The sequence below is a fragment of the Cyclopterus lumpus genome, chromosome 2, assembly GCF_009769545.1.
Source record: "Cyclopterus lumpus isolate fCycLum1 chromosome 2, fCycLum1.pri, whole genome shotgun sequence".
Taxonomy (NCBI): Eukaryota; Metazoa; Chordata; class Actinopteri; order Perciformes; family Cyclopteridae; genus Cyclopterus; species Cyclopterus lumpus.
In genome coordinates, this window is record NC_046967.1 from 5059986 (window position 1) to 5077880 (window position 17895).

Sequence of the window (17895 nt, forward strand, 5' to 3'; positions counted from 1 at the left end):
GAGAAAGCCATTGCAATTTTATTTTTAGCTACAAGAAGACAAAATATTACCATCTTTTTTTTGCTATTGTTAAGTATACAGTTTGCTGGGAAGCACCCAAAGAGACAAAGTTTTGTACATAATGGAAGTTGTTTGTTGATAAAAATAGATTATTATTAATATTTATATTAATAATCTCTTTCCAAAAATCTTGAATGAGGGTGCATTCCCAGAGGCAGTGAGCGAAGCTACCTTTATGTATCCCACATTTAGCACATGTATCCGGTGTATTGGTGTAAATGCGATGTAACTCTGGAGAGATGTATGTTCTCATCAACCATTTATATTGAACCTTGTATTTATTGATTGGACTTGACACTGTAGACATATGTCCTCCTGTAAAGGAGATTTTTAATCTCAATGAGGTTTTTCCTGGTTAAATAAATTTAAATAAATAAATAAAAATGGAGAGGGCGCATTAGTGTGGCTTAACAACCCAACAGAGTCGCACCAAACTGGCGCCTCACTGGTAGGGCCCCTACAGAGTCGAGCAGGCGCTGGCTTCAGGCGGTGAGGCGGCCCTGCCATACCGGATTGTCAACCCACTTGACTCGCTAGACCAGGCCCAGGTGGTTCATCATGATAGATTAAAGCGGTACACTCTGCCCCTACCATCACTGGCTGACACCCTCCCTCCCGTCTTCTCCTGAAATGGAGGCTTCTCGGCCTCCCTGGGGGGTGGAAGCTGCGTGTGCTGGGACAGTCGGACACTGGCCTTCGGGGTGGTGTGGTGTGGCCTGACACTGTATGGTCCCGCGGGGGGCGTGTGGTGCATTTCCCATCGCACCTTCAACAATATGTTCTGTTTTAACTGTTGGGTTGCCACCGTTATATTTGTTCAGAAATGTACGGTGTCATGTTTTGTTGTTTACCTTGCTAAATGGTAATTTCCTGTGAAGACGGTATATTTTAAGACACTCAAATATTCTTTGGAATTGAAAATAGTACGTGTGACATTATGTTCTAACAAAAAAGACAAGACAAAAAATGTACTCAATTAGAGTGAAGTGTGAAGTAAAAAAGAAGAAGAAAAAAGGTGATAGAATTTTATTTTAGGAGCAATGCTGACAAACATTCATATTCAAAAGTGTGAGGTGGACAATACAGAGAGTGGTTGTTTGTTTGGATTAGGGTCAGATGTGAGGCAGTCGGTTAAGGCTCAAAACGCTGGTACATTCTGATGAGACTGACAAAGGGCAGTGCATTTAGTTATGGAAATAATATATTTTTATTATTTTATCCCAATTTAAATTAAACTGAATTTGCACATGAACATTTATCCACGTTCCCACGAAACTTAAACTGGAAATAATTATATTTTGTAATCGGGTTTAGTGTAAACAAGAAAAATAGTAGGTCCTTGACTAATCAGTTTTCATATCTGTGAAATATATAATAAATTAACTTAAAATAAAACCTTGAATCTTTATCTTGAAATCTAATTAACTTATTGTGTTTTTCACACCAGCAGCTGTAGTCGGGCAATGGGGATTGTCCATAATTCTAAAATAATTTTCTCTCACTCCTATGTTACTGATTCGTCCAAACTGCCTGCACTAGGTAAGAAATACAGAGACAATCCAGAACTGATAATGGCCAATAATCAGAGCCAGTCCATTATTCTTACGTTAGCTAAAATGTTACATTGCATGCTTGCTACAACTGAGCTGATACATTCATCCCTTCATTTGAGCCATGCTAGTGACAAGGATGAACGGAGGGCAATGTTAACCACGTTGGTTCAGTCTGAACTATCTCAATAACTATTGTACAATTGTAGGTATTTATCGTTGTACTTGAGTATTTTAATTTTTTGCTACTTTATACTTGTTACTTGTACTTTTTTACTCCACGGCATGTGGAGTAAAAAAGTTACTAGTTCAATTGAATATTTACAAAGTATACCAAAATATCCATCCAATATCTGTAACCGTTAATCCTATTAAGAAGGGTTGCTAGGGGACTGGAGTCGATTAATACCAACTCTAATTACCTATGCAGTACATAAAGTAGTTAAGACTAAAATTAGCCGCCCTTTACTGCATTGTGTGTGTGTTTTACATATACACAAATCGCTAATTGTAATCCAATATACATTTATGTTAATATACTTCTTTGTCATGCATGTAACAACTGTGTAAACTGGGATTCAACTGAAATAGAGCACAGCAGCGATAAAGGTAGAATTACTGTCAAATTAGGTAGCATTAACTGGCTGGAATATGAAATGTCAGATTCCTCTTCAATCATTTTGATTTAATGACACTTTTCAAAAGAATAAACAATAATGATAAATATTTTTAAAAGGGTAAAACGAAATCAACATATCGACACATTGTATTTGTATAAGTGTTTTGTTGCGTGCTGATGCCCCACCACCTAGAGCTTGTGTGCTTTTAATTCTTTCCATCCCTGATCAAGACCACTGCCACCGAGCTAGATTTTTTGAACCACCCTAATTTTCTAGATCTACCACTGGACATTTTAAATTACATAGCCTATTTGGATGTTAGGCAATCTACACCTCTTGAGTTTAGACTATTTTTAACAAACTTTGAATTGATACGATCCAAAAGTGAGTGTTACTTTCTACTATCAAAACAATAACTCAATATTATTAAGTTGGGCCAAATCTTTTTTTGCCAGTTGATCCAAATCGGGTACAAAATCACTTCTCACACAATCTGCATCATAAAATTGGTTACATTCAAATCACAAGATGTAACTGCAACATCATTAGAAAATCAGTTATTCTTGAAGATGAAAATATTGTAAAATATCATAGCTTTTGTCTGGAGACCAACATCTGCTGTAGAAGTTATGGGGACAATTCCAAAAACCTTACCAAATGTTATATCAGGCAGTCCTTGAATGGCTTCGAGAATAAATTGCATTAGTGGTTAGTACTACAGCTCAAAAAGAGACACTGTTCCGCAAGAAACACAATTCTGGACAGACCGTATATATTTGAGGTCAAACCACACTAGATTAAAAGAGGCTGAGTCCACTGAGCTTTTGTAGTAAAGGCAGTGGTTGCTTCTTCTTTGATGTGTACATTTTAAACTTTAACTCCTATTATCAAAGAGAAAAGTAAAAAAAAATCCTGTTCTCCGATTGGTCAAATCCCAACAGTCATGATTCTGGTCCAAAGGCAGTGTGGGTCTTCATTCATCACATCACAGAGGTGAAAGGGTGTGTTACTAAGTAGGTGAGAATGTGTGCAGGTGCAACAAAAACAAGGGTTTACCAAATGTCCCATGTACAAAAAGGTCAGCATTGAAGGTCTTATCAGCCTCTGTTATAAATGATAGCCCATTATAAGTTAAGCACAACCAAGAAATTGGACTTAAAATCCAGCTTTTTTCATGGCTACCTCTCTTTTAGTCATTGAGGTAAGCTGAAATTTGGGTACAAGAATCATTCCAGCCCAAAGGTGCTGGTCCTCTTCCACAGCCGTCAGCATCTTCTCATACAGCATTGAAAAGGAAGGGTATGGTGGCAGGTCCAGCCGATTAAAACAGGTATGGGCTCTGGAGAGAGAGGACCACAGGGATATTGGACACTGGTCTAAACAGAAAATGTAATGTAACCACATAGTCCTTTTTGTAAAAATCATGCCCTTGCCAAAGCTTTTCCCATATGCAAAAATGAAAACATAAACTTTTAAAAAGGCAAGTGATGCACAAAAGCTAATCCTAGTTTTGGCTTCCATTCAAAGACCATTGGGAATACATACGGGCCATTTTTGGACTGATTTGCATTTTTGAGGTAGTGATACAAGGATGTATTTTATGCCAAATAATATAACACAAGAATAGATGTTGGTGATATTCAAAAACAACTTGGTTAAGTAATTCACTCAATATTGAATAATAAAATGCATATTATGCAAAAACGATTTCAATTATTTCACATTTATAAATTCTTTTATAATGTTGAATTTTTTTCAAATGTTGAAAGTTTAACCTCAGCTCCCATATAAGTTTATAATCTAGTGGGAAGTTAAAATACATTAAAATCACAATTTTGATCCTAAAGCCAGTTCAACATAAAAGCACCCTTTTTTTTAATTAGGCTTTCAAAGTAGAGCCGTGGCTTCAACATTTTATTTTTTACCATTTTCCATCAGATTAAGTACCAAGGAGTAAATATGCTATTTTTCTGGTTTCCACTGGTGTCTATGGAGCAGTGTCGCTCAGTGGTAGAGCGGGCCTACAGTGTATGAATGTTAGTTCTGATGGGTAAGTGGCACCTTGCAATGGCCCCTGGCACCCCTCTCAATGGGTATGATTGGGTGAATGATATGGAGTGTTTAAGTGATTTGAGTGGTCGCATCCGTTTACCATTTTATCATTAATTGCAATGCATTGATTTCATTGTCAAATCACGTTAATATTTACGTCAGTTCGAGTAGAACATTTTCATAATTTTATTGCATTTTTTGATGCCAAATTTAGTTCGCCACAGATATACAAATAACTTTTTATCGGGATACAAAAGGGGTTCGGTAGTACTTTGACATTTTAGGAAGTATGTTTATTCTAAATTTTTCACATGGTTTGATAACACTCATATCTGCTTATGTATGGTAAATATGAAGTTTGAGCCAGCTAAGCTTCGCATATAACTGGAAACTGGAAAACAGCTGGCCTGGCTCTGTTAAAGAAAAATAAGAATCACATATGGCATCTTAAAAGCTCACCAATGAATGCCTTATAACTCAGATTAGTACAAAACCAGTACCGTTATTCAATACAAAAATGTAATTCCAATCAATAGCCCACTATAACCTCCTTGGCCATATACAGTATATAAATAATTGACTGTTCACTTGTCACTCATTCATTCTACTTTTATACTCAATTAATTATTTTGATGACTACTTCCTTTTGCACACTTGTTTCTTCATCACTCTAGCCTAATTTAATTATTTTCAAATCAATTGGACTCCAAAATCACAGTAAAAATGATGAGGGCATGAAATTCTGCCCAAAATATAACCATGCATAACCGTGTTTACCTAGGCAGTGCTGTGACCTTCCCCCACTTCTCCACACAAAATCTGCGAGGTCCATTGCTGCCTCGCAGAGAAGCAAAGCCCTCATAAGGAATACTGGATGTCCCGGTCACAAACTGAAGAAGCAGATGGGAAGGTAGGTAGGTATAGAGGGACAGAAAAGGAAAACAGAAAGATGAAGAAGGCAAATATCGCTGTTGAAAACAACCCTCTGTTTCTCCATCACACACACACACACACACACACACACACACACACACACACACACACACACACACACACACACACACAAACGTACCTGCAGAAGCCGTAGTCTTTGTTCATTGTTGAACCTCTCCACTGCTGCCCAGAACCACCGGATCACAATATGGTTGTCATGGTAACCTACAAATAACACACCATGTCATGTAACTATGACTATGGATCATAATGACTGAAGCCTGAGATCATGGCGCCTAAGACGGCTACCGCACCACCAGGCTCAGGGACCGCTTCATCATTATTCATTTTCCAATTACGATATACCACATTGTAATTGTATTACATGTTTTATATACTTTACATTTCATCCATATATTTACAAGTTAAATTTTAAGTCTTGAGATTCTCTTTTTTACTTGAATGTTTTTCATTGACCTGTTTTTAATGAGTATTGTGGCGTGAGCATACGATTTACGATTTACACTACTCTGTCTCTGATGGTTGGGCATATGACAATAAATAACTTGAACCTTAAATTTCCCCGAGGGAAAAGTATGCACATCAAAGAAGGTATAATATGATTTAGGGAATATCCTTTATGGAACAATCTGGCTTTGTTATTGTTGGGCCTTTGGTTAATTTGTATTGGTGTATGTATTATTAAATAAAAAGTGGGGAAAAAAAACTGACACATGACGATAACGACTTATGTATTATATTTACAATACCAATGTTTAAAAATAGAGAACGGACAAAATACACAGTTAACTTGATCATTAGGGAAGAAATACAAAATAATACATATTTGGTCTATTCCTTGATGTGTTCCAGGCAAATCAAATTAACAAATTTTTTCAGGAGTGGGTCATAGCAGAACCTTAGGGTGCTGGCTGCATGTGGCCCTAAGCTTGATTCCAACCTCTCCGGACACAATTTATTTTGCAAAAAGATAAGAAAGGTTGCTGTTGGTTGGTTCACTTGCTTGTTCATTCTCGCAAAACACAAGTAAAAACTAACTGCCGACTAATAAGCAAGAGAAAAAAAGATGATATAAAAGAAGGGTGAGAATGTAAAAGATAAATTGCAAAGCAAAACAGTAACAAACTAACTTCCTATATAACAAGACTACGAGTCTACAGCTCTGCTAGCATAGAGGAGCTTTGAGATTAATGCCAAAATCAGAATGCCAACAGTTTACCATGTTCACAATATCAGTTTTGCGGGTTAGCATGCTAACATTTGCTAATTTGCACGAATAGTACAGCTGAGCGGGATGGGAATTGTGTTATTCAGTCTTAAAAGCACAGATTAAAATGTTGATTTAGATGAGCCAGGGAATCAAAGTAGGTAGGCTTCATCGCCTGAACGCCATGAATGTCAGTACAGAATTTCATGGGTCTGTACCAAAGTGGTGGCCCAGGTTGACATACAAAAAATATTCTCTTCTTCGTCATTATTTTAATGATTTTAACAAAATAATAAATAACAAAATAGGTATCAAAGGTTAAAGTAAACTTCGACTGATAAACGGCTTATTCTCCATCTTTTCTTCCGTACCTCCTCTGTATTCTGTGTTGTTCCTCCAATCTGATAAGTCAATTTCAGCTGTGCCGGCGATCACCAGCTCCAGTTCCCTTGCATCAAACACTGATACTAGCCTGGCATCCACCACCTAGAAAACACACACATATGGAGTATAAGATTGAACTTTTTGTATTCGTGCCAGGCCTAAGACAAAATAAATCATGTATAGGAACTTTTCAGATTGTTAAAATAGAGTATGTCAAACCAATCCGATACCTCGTAGAAACCTCTGACCAGGCTGTCAGTCTGCTGCACCACTCCTCTCTCTATCCTCCACTTCACCATACGCTCAATGTATTCTTTTTTGTTCTTCTCACATACTGGGATGTTGGCTCCGCCAGGCTTCAGTTCCCTTTCTGTTATCTGAAGGGAGCACACAAGCAAGAAGGGGTCCTTTTTCCCTTAAAACAGCAACAACTGAATGCTTTAACAATCTCAGTTAATCCTCTTTATATTATATATATATATATATATATATATATATATATATATATATATCTTACCACACATAGAGCTGTGATCACCCCTCAACATATTGTTGAGGGGTGATCATTGTTGTAAGCAGAATAACTCTCTGCAACACATTAGCTAACGCTGACAAGCAAGTTTTGTTTACTTATTTGTATTTATTTTTAAATAATTTAAAATATAAGTTTTACAGTGCTGTCACTCACTTTCACTCTTCTTCTTTAGGAGTGTTACTTTGTAATGATCGCATATGTCTGTCTCTGTGTACGGCACCAGTAAATGGTAAACACGTGTTTTTATTTTCCTTAGCGCACTTAAAAGTCCCGTACTGGTAAGATTAATGGTGGCCTGAAGCGTAAACTGAGGTTATGAATAGGATCTTTTATTATTATTTGTATTTGTCCTTGTGTATGAAATGTGATGGGGGGGGAAGTGATGAACTGTTGAGCGTGCAGACAGGTGAAGCAGTCAGCGTTTAGTGGACTCAGGACTGCGTGATATTCTGGCAACTGCTCCGCTAAGGATATTTGTCACTGGGCTTTTTGAAGTCATAAGAGACTTCGGAACTGACAGGAGCCGGGGATTGAATTACATTTTTGGAGGGGTTAATTGTTTGTTGTGCATGTTCTTTTGTGGGTTGCAGCGTATATGCTGCATTGAATTTGATTTAATAACAACATTTTGTGTTTGCAACTGACTGTTTGGTTTCGTTTATGACTGTCTGCCGTTCTTGGGGGTTTCAAACATATTATGCAGTCTGGGGGCAGAGACTGCATGCACTCAATATCAGATCTGCCATTCCCCTAAATTTAGCGTGTGTACTTTTCCCCTTAGGTGTGATTAGGAGGGCGAATTGCTACAACTTGAAAAAGTTGTAGCGGGTAGGTGTAGGATGTAGGTGTACCTATACGCTGACTCAACGCCATACATTTAAACCTAATAGAGAAAACATGAATACATATGTAACAACTCCTGTTACCATCCCCCCCCAGCACCAAGAATGAGCACACTGAGTGTAACGTTTGGCAATATACTTTATTCAGATCTCTGCTCCACCGGTCCCCTGCTCCATCTCCAACACACCTGATATAGGGGCAAGACACATTAGCCCTGATCCACTGCAGCTGAGGCTAATTAAACCTCTTCCCGGCACCTGTTCCCTCAGCCACTCCACCCCCGCAGCTGAGCCTAACCACGCCCCAGCCACCACATACCTACATATGGTATCTGGCTGCAAAGTAATCCGGGCGTTGGTATCTTTCATGTGGTGGAGCCATTGGTCCGAACAGAGGGTGAATGAGCATCCTAGGAAGCAGTAGCGCAGGGAGTCAACCGGCCACCGTGATGGCCAGGCACTCCTTCTCCACCGTGCTGTACCTCGCCTCCCTCTCTGACAGCTTCCGGCTGATGTACAGCACAGGGCGGTCAACCCTCAAACACCAAGTGGCACTGCTCCGTCCACTGGACCGGATCTGAGGCACCTTTTCGGGTCAGGTTAGTCAAGGGGGCTGGTCAGATCTGCAAAGTTCGGGATGAATCGTCTGTAATAACCCATCAGCCCAGAAACTTTTTTAGTCTTGGGCCGTGGGCAGGCTGCGATAGTGGTGGTTTTATCTGTGGATGCACCTGCCCGCCGCCCAAGTGGTACCCCGTACCTCCCTCCGTCCAACTGCACACTTCCCTGGGTTGGTGTGAGCCCCGCCTGCCTCAGGGATTCGAGCACCGCGCCCACCCGCTGCATCGAAACGTGACACATCATTCACCCTGCGATAGTCCACGCAGAACCGTATAGACCCATCCTTCTTGACAACAAGAACAATGGGGCTACACCAGGCATTGTGGGAACTCTTACCCCCAACTCCAGCATGGCCGCTAATTCCCTCCCAGGTAACCGGTAGGGTTGTGACCGCACCGTCACGCACCGAGGAGTCTCAATTAGGTGCTCTATGAGGTTTGTGCGCACTGGCAGGAGAGAGATCACCGTCAGCAAACTGCTTCTGCAACTGTGTCTGTTCTCTGGGTCCCCGGAGAGATGGTCTTCACAAAGGAGCGAGGCCAGATTGGTGGATTTTGGGACCTTAGGCCCCAGCTCCTCTCTCTCAGATACCGTGGACACCAGAGAAACAGACTCCACCTCCCTCCATGCTTTTAGGAGGTTGAGGTGGTAAATCTGTGTATCTCCGCCCCCTGTCAGAACGCACCACCTCATAGTCAACATCCCCCACTCGCCGTGTGACCACAAAGGGCCCTTGCCACTTGGCGAGGAGTTCAGAACTGGAAGAAGGAAGCAATACAAGTACTTTCTCTCGCGGTGCGAATTGTCTCCTCTGTCGTACAGCCGTTGTTGACGGTCCTAAGCCTGGAGCAAATTCTTGTGTGACATCCTACCCCATGTGTGGAGCTTTGCTCGCAGGTCCAGGACGTATTGGCTCTCAATACTGGTGCTCTCAGTTTTCCCCTCCTCCCAGTTTTCTTTAATGAGGTCGAGCACCCCCTGTGGTGTCCTGCCAAACAAAAGTTCAAAGGGAGAAAATCCCGTGGAGGCCTGGGGGGACCCCCGTACTGCAAACAAAAGAGAATCAAGCCATTTATCCCAATTACGTTCATCGTCATTAATACATTTACGGATCATGGACTTCAAAGTCTTATTCAGATGCTCCACCAGACCATCAGTCTGTGGGTGGTACACACTGGGTCCGAATAGATTTAATGCCCAGTAACCCGTAAAGTTCTCTCAGTGTTCTTGAAATGAACTGGGTTCCCATGTCAGTCAGAATCTCTTTCGGGATTCCGACTCGGGAGATGACCTGAAACAGCGCCTGCGTGACAATCTTTGCAGAAATGTTGCGCAATGGCATTACCTCTGGATATCGTGTTGCGTAATCCACGAGGACTTACAAAGCAATATCCACGTGCACGCCCGTTGAAAAGGCCCAATGAGGGTCCATAGCGATTCGCTCGAACGGAACCTCCATTAATGGCAAAGGACGCAAAGGCGCCCTCGGAATGGCCGGGTGGTTTACCAATTGACACTCTGGGCAGGACGCACACCAACGGCACACATCCGCCCGGATGCTCCGGCCAATAAAATCAAGTCATTATCCGGTCTAATGTTTTTTCATATCCCATGTGACCAGCCATCGGGTTATAGCCGCCTGGAAAATTATTTCCCGGCGGCTCTTCGGCACCAGCAACTGAGTGTTTTCCTGCCCGGTCTGAGTGTCACGGCTCACTCTATACAGTCTGTCCCTAATCAATGAAAAGTGTGGATATGACTGTGCAGCGTCGGGGCGCACCAGCTGAACGTAGAGTATCGTCCCGAGACTGCTCGAGTGGAAAATCTTCCATGGAGTGAAACTCGGGAGCTGGTGGAGTCTCCACGGGAGTCTCCGCCGGTTCCCCCTCGCCGTCCGCAGTGTCGAACGACCCTCGCGTCACCGCTGAGCACAGCACACATATCGCATACCCTGTCTGCAGTGAACGCACCCCCGCAGCATTCCCCATTAACTCGTTAAACCCCGGCCAATCTGTTCCCAAGATTAGGGGGGGGTAAGGCGGGAGATAACTGCAACCTTCACATTATGCTTTTTCCAAGACTGTTTGTGTGTGGACGGAGTGGTAAGAGGGTGTTTGGATTGCACTGACTGGACTGTGTTTCTCGAGGATGACAAGGATCTGGACATTATCTCTGACAAAGTCACCAGTTATATTAATTACTGTGTCGAGACTATCATTCCCTGTAAACAAATGAAAACGTTCCCTAATAATAAACCTTGGGTGACAAGGGAGGTTAAAGTTGCTATTAATTAAAAGAAAACTGCTTTTCTCAGTGGCAATAATGATATGATTAAAACTGCCTAAATGGAATTCAAAGCTATAATTAAACAGAATAAGCGTACATATAAGGAAAGGGTTTGAAACAGATGTCACAAGGGGCATGAAATATATTACTGGTATGGGGACCAGTAATCCCAGTTTGCCTGGTGCTGGTGTAAATGAAATTGGATGTCTCTGCATCTCACGAGAGCATTCTCACTTAGTGCAGAGAGGAGAGGAGGTTCGACAGCCGTTAAAGCGCACAAGGCAGCAGGCCCTGATGGTCAGTCCTTCATTCTATATTTTCCTTGTCTCTGTCTTCCTCAAAACTTCCAGTAATGTGGAAAACATCTTGTTTAGTTCCAATCCCGAAGACAAGAGTGTGAGGAGTCATAGCCTTACTAACCTGAGACCAATAGCCCTGACGTTGCACATAATGAAATGTTTTGAAAGGGTTATCCTGGGTCACCTGAGTCGACAGGTCTCAGTCTTCCAGGATCCCTTGCAGTTTGCATACAGGAAGGATGTAGGGGTAGATGATACACTACTTTTTATGATCCACAGTATTTATAGCAAGGGCGTAGGTTTGGTCTCAGCATTGGTAGGGACACTGCCAGCCCGCCATACAATTCTTTTTGTTGATATTATGTTGAACAGGCAAACTTTATTAAAATATATTATGTGTTTAAATACAAAACAGTATTCTGCACCAAATAAATAATAAATAAATGAATAAGAAAGGTTCTGCTAAAATGCCAATATAGAGTAACACTATATTCTATATCCAAAATATATACAAACAACTTTTACCAGTTGTGTAGTGAAAAAAGACAAAAGAAAAAAAAAGCTGCGAGCAGCGCTGAACGGATCCTCACTAATTCACGCCATTCAGGGGCGCCGGCGGGATGCCGACCCGCTCGGCCGCGTTTATCGCATAACGCTGATTTTCTTATGCCAGTAGGTGGTGCTTCGACTCTGAGTGAAATAAGCTTGTCGATATCCTCAGGCCATGACTTGTAACAAGCACGACAAGTTTGGGGCAGATTTGAGCAAGTCCAGTTGAGGCAGTAGGTGGCGCTCTGACTATGACTGAAATAAGCTAGTCGATATTCTCAGGCCGTGACTGGTAACAAGCACAACGAGTTTGGGGCAGATTCGAGCAAGTCCAGTTGAGCCAGTAGGTGGCGCTCTGACTGACTGAAAATAAGCTAGTCGATATCCTCAGGCCGTGACTGGTAACAAGCACGACGAGTTTGGGGCAGATTCGAGCAAGTCCAGTTGAGCCAGTAGGTGGTGCTTTGACTATGACTGAAATTAGGCTTGTCGATATCCTCAGGCCGTGACTTGTAACAAGCACGACAAGTTTGGGGCAGATTCGAGCAAGTCCAGTTGAGCCAGTAGGTGGCGCTCTGACTATGACTGAACATAAGCTACTCGATATCTCAGCCGTGACTGGTAACAAGCACGACGAGTTTGGGGCAGATTCGAGCAAGTCCAGTTGAGCCAGTAGGTGGTGCTTTGACTATGACTGAAATTAGGCTTGTCGATATCCTCAGGCCGTGACTTGTAACAAGCACGACAAGTTTGGGGCAGATTCGAGCAAGTCCAGTTGAGCCAGTAGGTGGCGCAATGAGAATGTGAACATATACAAAGCATTATGTGTCTCTACGCTGAAGTGTAGACCTCGTAGTGTAAATTACATGTGAATTTGATGCATTTTAGACATATGTGTTTTGGCCAGTAGGGGCGCTTTAAGAATGTGAACATTTCCATGCATCATGTATCTCTACGTGAAGTCTAGACCACGTCAATGTAAATTAAAAGTAGAAAAAAGTGATGAAAGAATTAACCCTGGCCTGGATTTGAACACACAACTCCCAGACTCAAGGCAATTGCATATACCACTACACCACCGATTTGCTGAAATGAAGCTGTTCGCGTGTATATACATACAGATGTAATTATATATATTGTGTCTATAAATATATAGTTTATATTTAGAACAAATATGTATTTAAAATATATATATGTATATATATATTATATATATATTTCATATATATAGTATATATATATATTCTGGTCTAAAACTTGTCATTTTATTTTTTTGTTGTGTTCCTATGACAATTTCGAATGTTTCTTCTTGGAAATGTATTCAAGCCTTGACTGGCATTTTTGGAAGGATTGGTTTAGTTAAAGCAACAGTCTATAGCATAACAAAACACAAAGTGGGCGTTTATTTGAGTCCACATAACGACAACGTGAGAAGCGGTGAAAAGCCAGTTTTTTCCTCAAGGCCTTCAGATCATCCTGGAAAGAAGATTGAAGTCGATTGGATCTTTTTTGTGGGAGATAACCTTAAATGTATAACGTCGAAAGTGCCAAAAATTTATTGTAGCCCCCCCTAGTGTTCAAATCGCACACGATTTTTTTGCATGTTAAGGGATGCAATGTGCACATATTATGTGCAATGTGCAACAACTTAACCGAGGCAATGACCTGGCCTATAAACGGGAGGTTGAATCTTGTCAGCTGGTGTAATGAACATTTCTTAAAACTAAATGTTGGAAAGACCAAAGAGTTGGTTATGGATTTCAGAAGGAAGAAGGAGGAGGTCTCCCAAGTGTATATTGCGGGTCAGCAGATGGAAATTGTCCAGTCATATAAATATCTTTAAATATCTTTACTGTCTATCTGGACAATAAATTCAACTGGACAAAGAACACTGATCTGTATTTAAAAAGGCTTAGTCAAGACTTTTTCTTCTTGAGGAAGCTCAGATATTTGATATCAGCAGAGGGTGGCGGCATTACTGCAGATGATAAAAACAGGATCAATAAGATGATCAGTAATGCTGGTTCAGTGATTGACCGTTTGACCGAATTTTTCGCCGCGACCAGATCCCATGCAAAGTCAACGCACAGACACGTTTGAGACGAATTCACGTCAGGCGGCGCGATAGACACGAATCGGGTGGCGCAAACTTTTCGCCCGAGTTGAAATATTTCAACTTTGGCGTTGGGCGATGAAATTCCCTGAGGCGACAGCCAATCAGCGTTGAGATGCTCCGCCCATCACTGTCCTGCCATTGTTGAATCAGAAAAAAATGGACATCGTAGCGGTTTGCGGACCCCCGAGCTCTTTAATACAGCTACAGGTTAGCCTGAAGTAGCGCTGGAAGCGGCAGTCATCCAGAAGACTGTGAAATTCACCGAGCTGTGTGCGGCGACGGGTGATGTTATGAACCCAAATACGAGGGCGGCTGATGTTCCGACGTTTGTGGTATTTCCACAACAAGTATAGAGTAGAAATAGTGGTTATTTATTTCATGGCGGACGGCGGTAGTTCTAACTGTTTACGGAGACAAGCCACGGAGATAAGCCATGCCCCCTTTCCGCGTCTAAACACGCCTGTGCATTGACTTTGCATGGGATCTGGACACGCGTTTGTTGTGAACGCAGCACAACTTGTCGGGTGTCGAAACTCACGCGAGTAAAGCGACGCGAATATTCGTGCCGCGATTGGTGTGAACGCAGCATTAGGATGCCTAACTGTTCTATTGAACGACTCAGAAGGTCTTTTGTTCCAGCAGCAGTTCGATTTTTTTAATGAACACCTTTGTTTTCTTTTTAGATTTAGCATCTTTCTGATGTCGGTCATGTTTTATAAGGCATTTTCTGGTGTCATTTGTTCATTGTAATGTGTTTATTGTCTGTTATGCACTCTGTGTCTATTGTTGTCTGTATTCATTTTTTGTGGCAAATGAGTTTCCCCACTGGCTATTATAATGTTTTCTAATCTAATCAAAGGGAGATTTGCATCATGGATGTGCAGCCGACAAATCTGCAGAGACTGATGCTATCATGTCAATATCAACAAAATCTCTGAGGAATGTTTCAAACACCTTGTTAAATCTATGCGACGAAGAATTAAGGCAGTTCCGGCAAAGGGGGCCAACCCGTTTCTAGCAAGGTGTACCTAATACAAAGTGGCCAGTGAGTGTAGTTTAGCCAAACAACATTTTCTCTCAAACAATCTCTAAACTTAACACCGTGTTTACACTGTGATGTAATCATGATGATGGCAATATAAGGGTCTGTGGTAGTGTATGTGTTGTTTAACACTCAAAACCTAACCTGCCCGAAGACTTCTTCATTGACAGTGAAGGTAAGGTCCAGCATGTCTTCTATGTCGTTGTCCTTCATCCACTGAAGGGACTGGTGAAACTCCTCATCCAGGTACTCTAGGTCACTCAGGTCACATGGACTACATGGTGAGAAATACAGGTAAGAATTTGTGTGTGATCTGTAGCATTAACACACACTGGATCAGGAAGAGAAGCACACAGGAAAGAGAGTACTCTAATGGCATCAAAGCGTATTCTTCTGTGCACCAGTGACTTTTTAATAATGATAACATAATGTATGTGACTAGCATGGTATCTTCCATTTGGTGCTCAGGGTGTTTGTGCATCTGTGCTTTGAATACACATACGTGTACGTACATGCGCAGTAAGCCTTTATAGAAGGGTCTGGTGAAGAAGGCATCTAGCAGGTATTGGTGGATCAGAGCCAAACCCAGAATACGACCACTGAACCGGAACCTGAAACCCACACACATTAACAAAGTTAAAGTAATAAGGATACTAAAGATCAAATAGTGTGTGTGTGTGTGTGTGTGTGTGTGTGTGTGTGTGAGTGTCTGTGTGTGTACAGTTAACCTCACCATTCATGGTGATTGTCTACAAAAGCGGACATTGGGCTGATCTGGACGGTGTAAGTATCGTTTGCAGAGTATTCAAACAGACCATAATAAGGGTTGAACAGTTCCCTGGAAACCAAGAAGAAGAACTCCCTGGAAGGCCCGCTGTAGTCCAACCTACAACACATATATTTAGATAAATAAAATAAATTACCATACATGCCCAAACCAGAATTCCATTATGTTCAAATAATTGAGAGCATTATTTGATGAGCTGGTAATAAAAGTTTGATACAGACCAGAATTTGGAGTCTAAAAAAGAATTCAGTATTGTATATTATAACAGCCTGCATTCACACCAAACGCGAAGCAAACTTTTTGTCAAGGAGATTAAATACAAAGTCTAGGATGCCAATTTGCGGAAATGTTTTAACTCAAGTAAGAAATTAAACACCATGCTGTCTTGCAAAAGCTGATGTGTTGATACCGCTGCAGTACCCCAGAATAATTCAGCCAAGCTAAGACTTGCTATATACAATGAATACAGCTTGGTAAAACGCCTCCTGATGATGTTTTGAACCCAGACACAACGGCGTGCGGTTTTCCCCATGTATCTGGGAGCAAAACATGTACAAATCCGCAGTAGTGGTTATTTCGGCCATGGTCAATGAAACGTTGCTGGTATCTACATGGAGGGAAGATAGTGGCTGTCTTGAAGCAGGTGGGAACACTCTCCTGAGACAGGAATATGTAGAAAAGGCCAGTGATGACATCAGTTAGCTGGTTGGCACATGTGGCCCAGCAGCTTCCCTCTCATCTGGGTTTTTCTCACATCCGCTGTGGAGACTGACAGTGGCCGGTCCTCTGGAGGTGGGGTAGGCTTGACAGTACCCCACTCACATCACCTGCCATATCAAACCTTAGCAAACTTGTTCACATTATCACCAGCTGACCTCAAGCGTTCGTTGCATTAAGTCCAGTCTTCTCCTTTGCGCTCTGGGGGATTTAAACTGTTAGTTTGAATAATACTGATAAAGTGGACCTACCCTACACTTTAGTGAAGGTTATATTTGTGTGGACAATAAGCCACACAATGGTGAGATATATGCCTGATAAAAAGTGTTTTCTGTTAGTTTATACTGGGCTGGAAAATATTTTCTTCTATATTATATTTTCTCTATATTCTCATGAAATTGCAACTTTAGTCTTGTAATATTACAAAATATTGTGACAATTCAATTACATAGGTTTATAAAGTAAATTCATGTATCATTGACGAGAATATAGGTGTGTTAACCGAGCAAAGAATTACATACCGTAAATGAGAAATCGATCTACAGGAAAATAACGATTTGAAACTATGCATTATATCATATTTATATTAGAATTTTTGGAATGATATGATACATACATTTTGTTTTCCTTTAAATAAATAAAGACATTCCCCCTCCCACTCACTCACCCCTCCTCCCCGACAAAGCTGACATAGAGCTTGCTGCGCTGCAGGTCTTTACGGGAATAGCACATGATCTGGTTGAAGGCATCTTCCAGCAGATGGTCACGACGGATGATCAACCTGAGACGCAAGCAATGAGGACAGACAGAAACATAAACTTGTATAAGCACAAAGAAAGAGGAGAAGAAACGGATCTCTTCATACAAACACATTCCCCCTACTTTAGCTTCCCTGGTCCTTGGCCGTAGCCTTTAGTTTCCAGTTTCCTATAGAAGTTGCGCAGTTTGGCCTCAAAGTCTCTCTTATTAGGGTGCTGGGGCTCTGGCGTTAGCCCTCTGGGTACCTACAGGTAGAGACAAAGAGGGAAGTTGTACACCAAGCTTCGTATGAAACACTGCATGGTATGGGAAACCAATGTAATTCATTCAAGCTGTAGTTGAACAAGATTCTATTCAAACCACCTGCTCCCAGTATCTCCCAGTACACCTCCACCAGTGCCTTGTCATCCAAGAAAGTTGATAAAAACCCAGTTGGGTCTTGGATCACTTGCTGCACTTTTTTACTTTGATATATATTCACAGTTTTTTTTAAAGAGCAAATATGTCCAGAAACT

The 17895-nt window shown here is 41.4% G+C and overlaps 1 protein-coding gene across 1 annotated transcript in view; it reads right to left on the reverse strand.

Annotated features, from left to right (window-relative positions):
* Positions 1-1071: 1071 nt before the first annotated feature.
* The window catches only part of LOC117740989 (E3 ubiquitin-protein ligase HECW2-like), a 52248-nt gene continuing 35424 nt past the window's right edge, over positions 1072-17895 (reverse strand). The window contains 12 exon segments of the mRNA XM_034547697.1: positions 1072-3480; positions 3482-3569; positions 5060-5172; positions 5355-5440; positions 6815-6929; positions 7058-7204; positions 15262-15391; positions 15630-15728; positions 15851-16003; positions 17289-17402; positions 17504-17592; positions 17594-17625. Of these exon segments, the coding sequence (XP_034403588.1) occupies positions 3457-3480; positions 3482-3569; positions 5060-5172; positions 5355-5440; positions 6815-6929; positions 7058-7204; positions 15262-15391; positions 15630-15728; positions 15851-16003; positions 17289-17402; positions 17504-17592; positions 17594-17625 (1190 nt within the window). The 3' untranslated portion in view covers positions 1072-3456.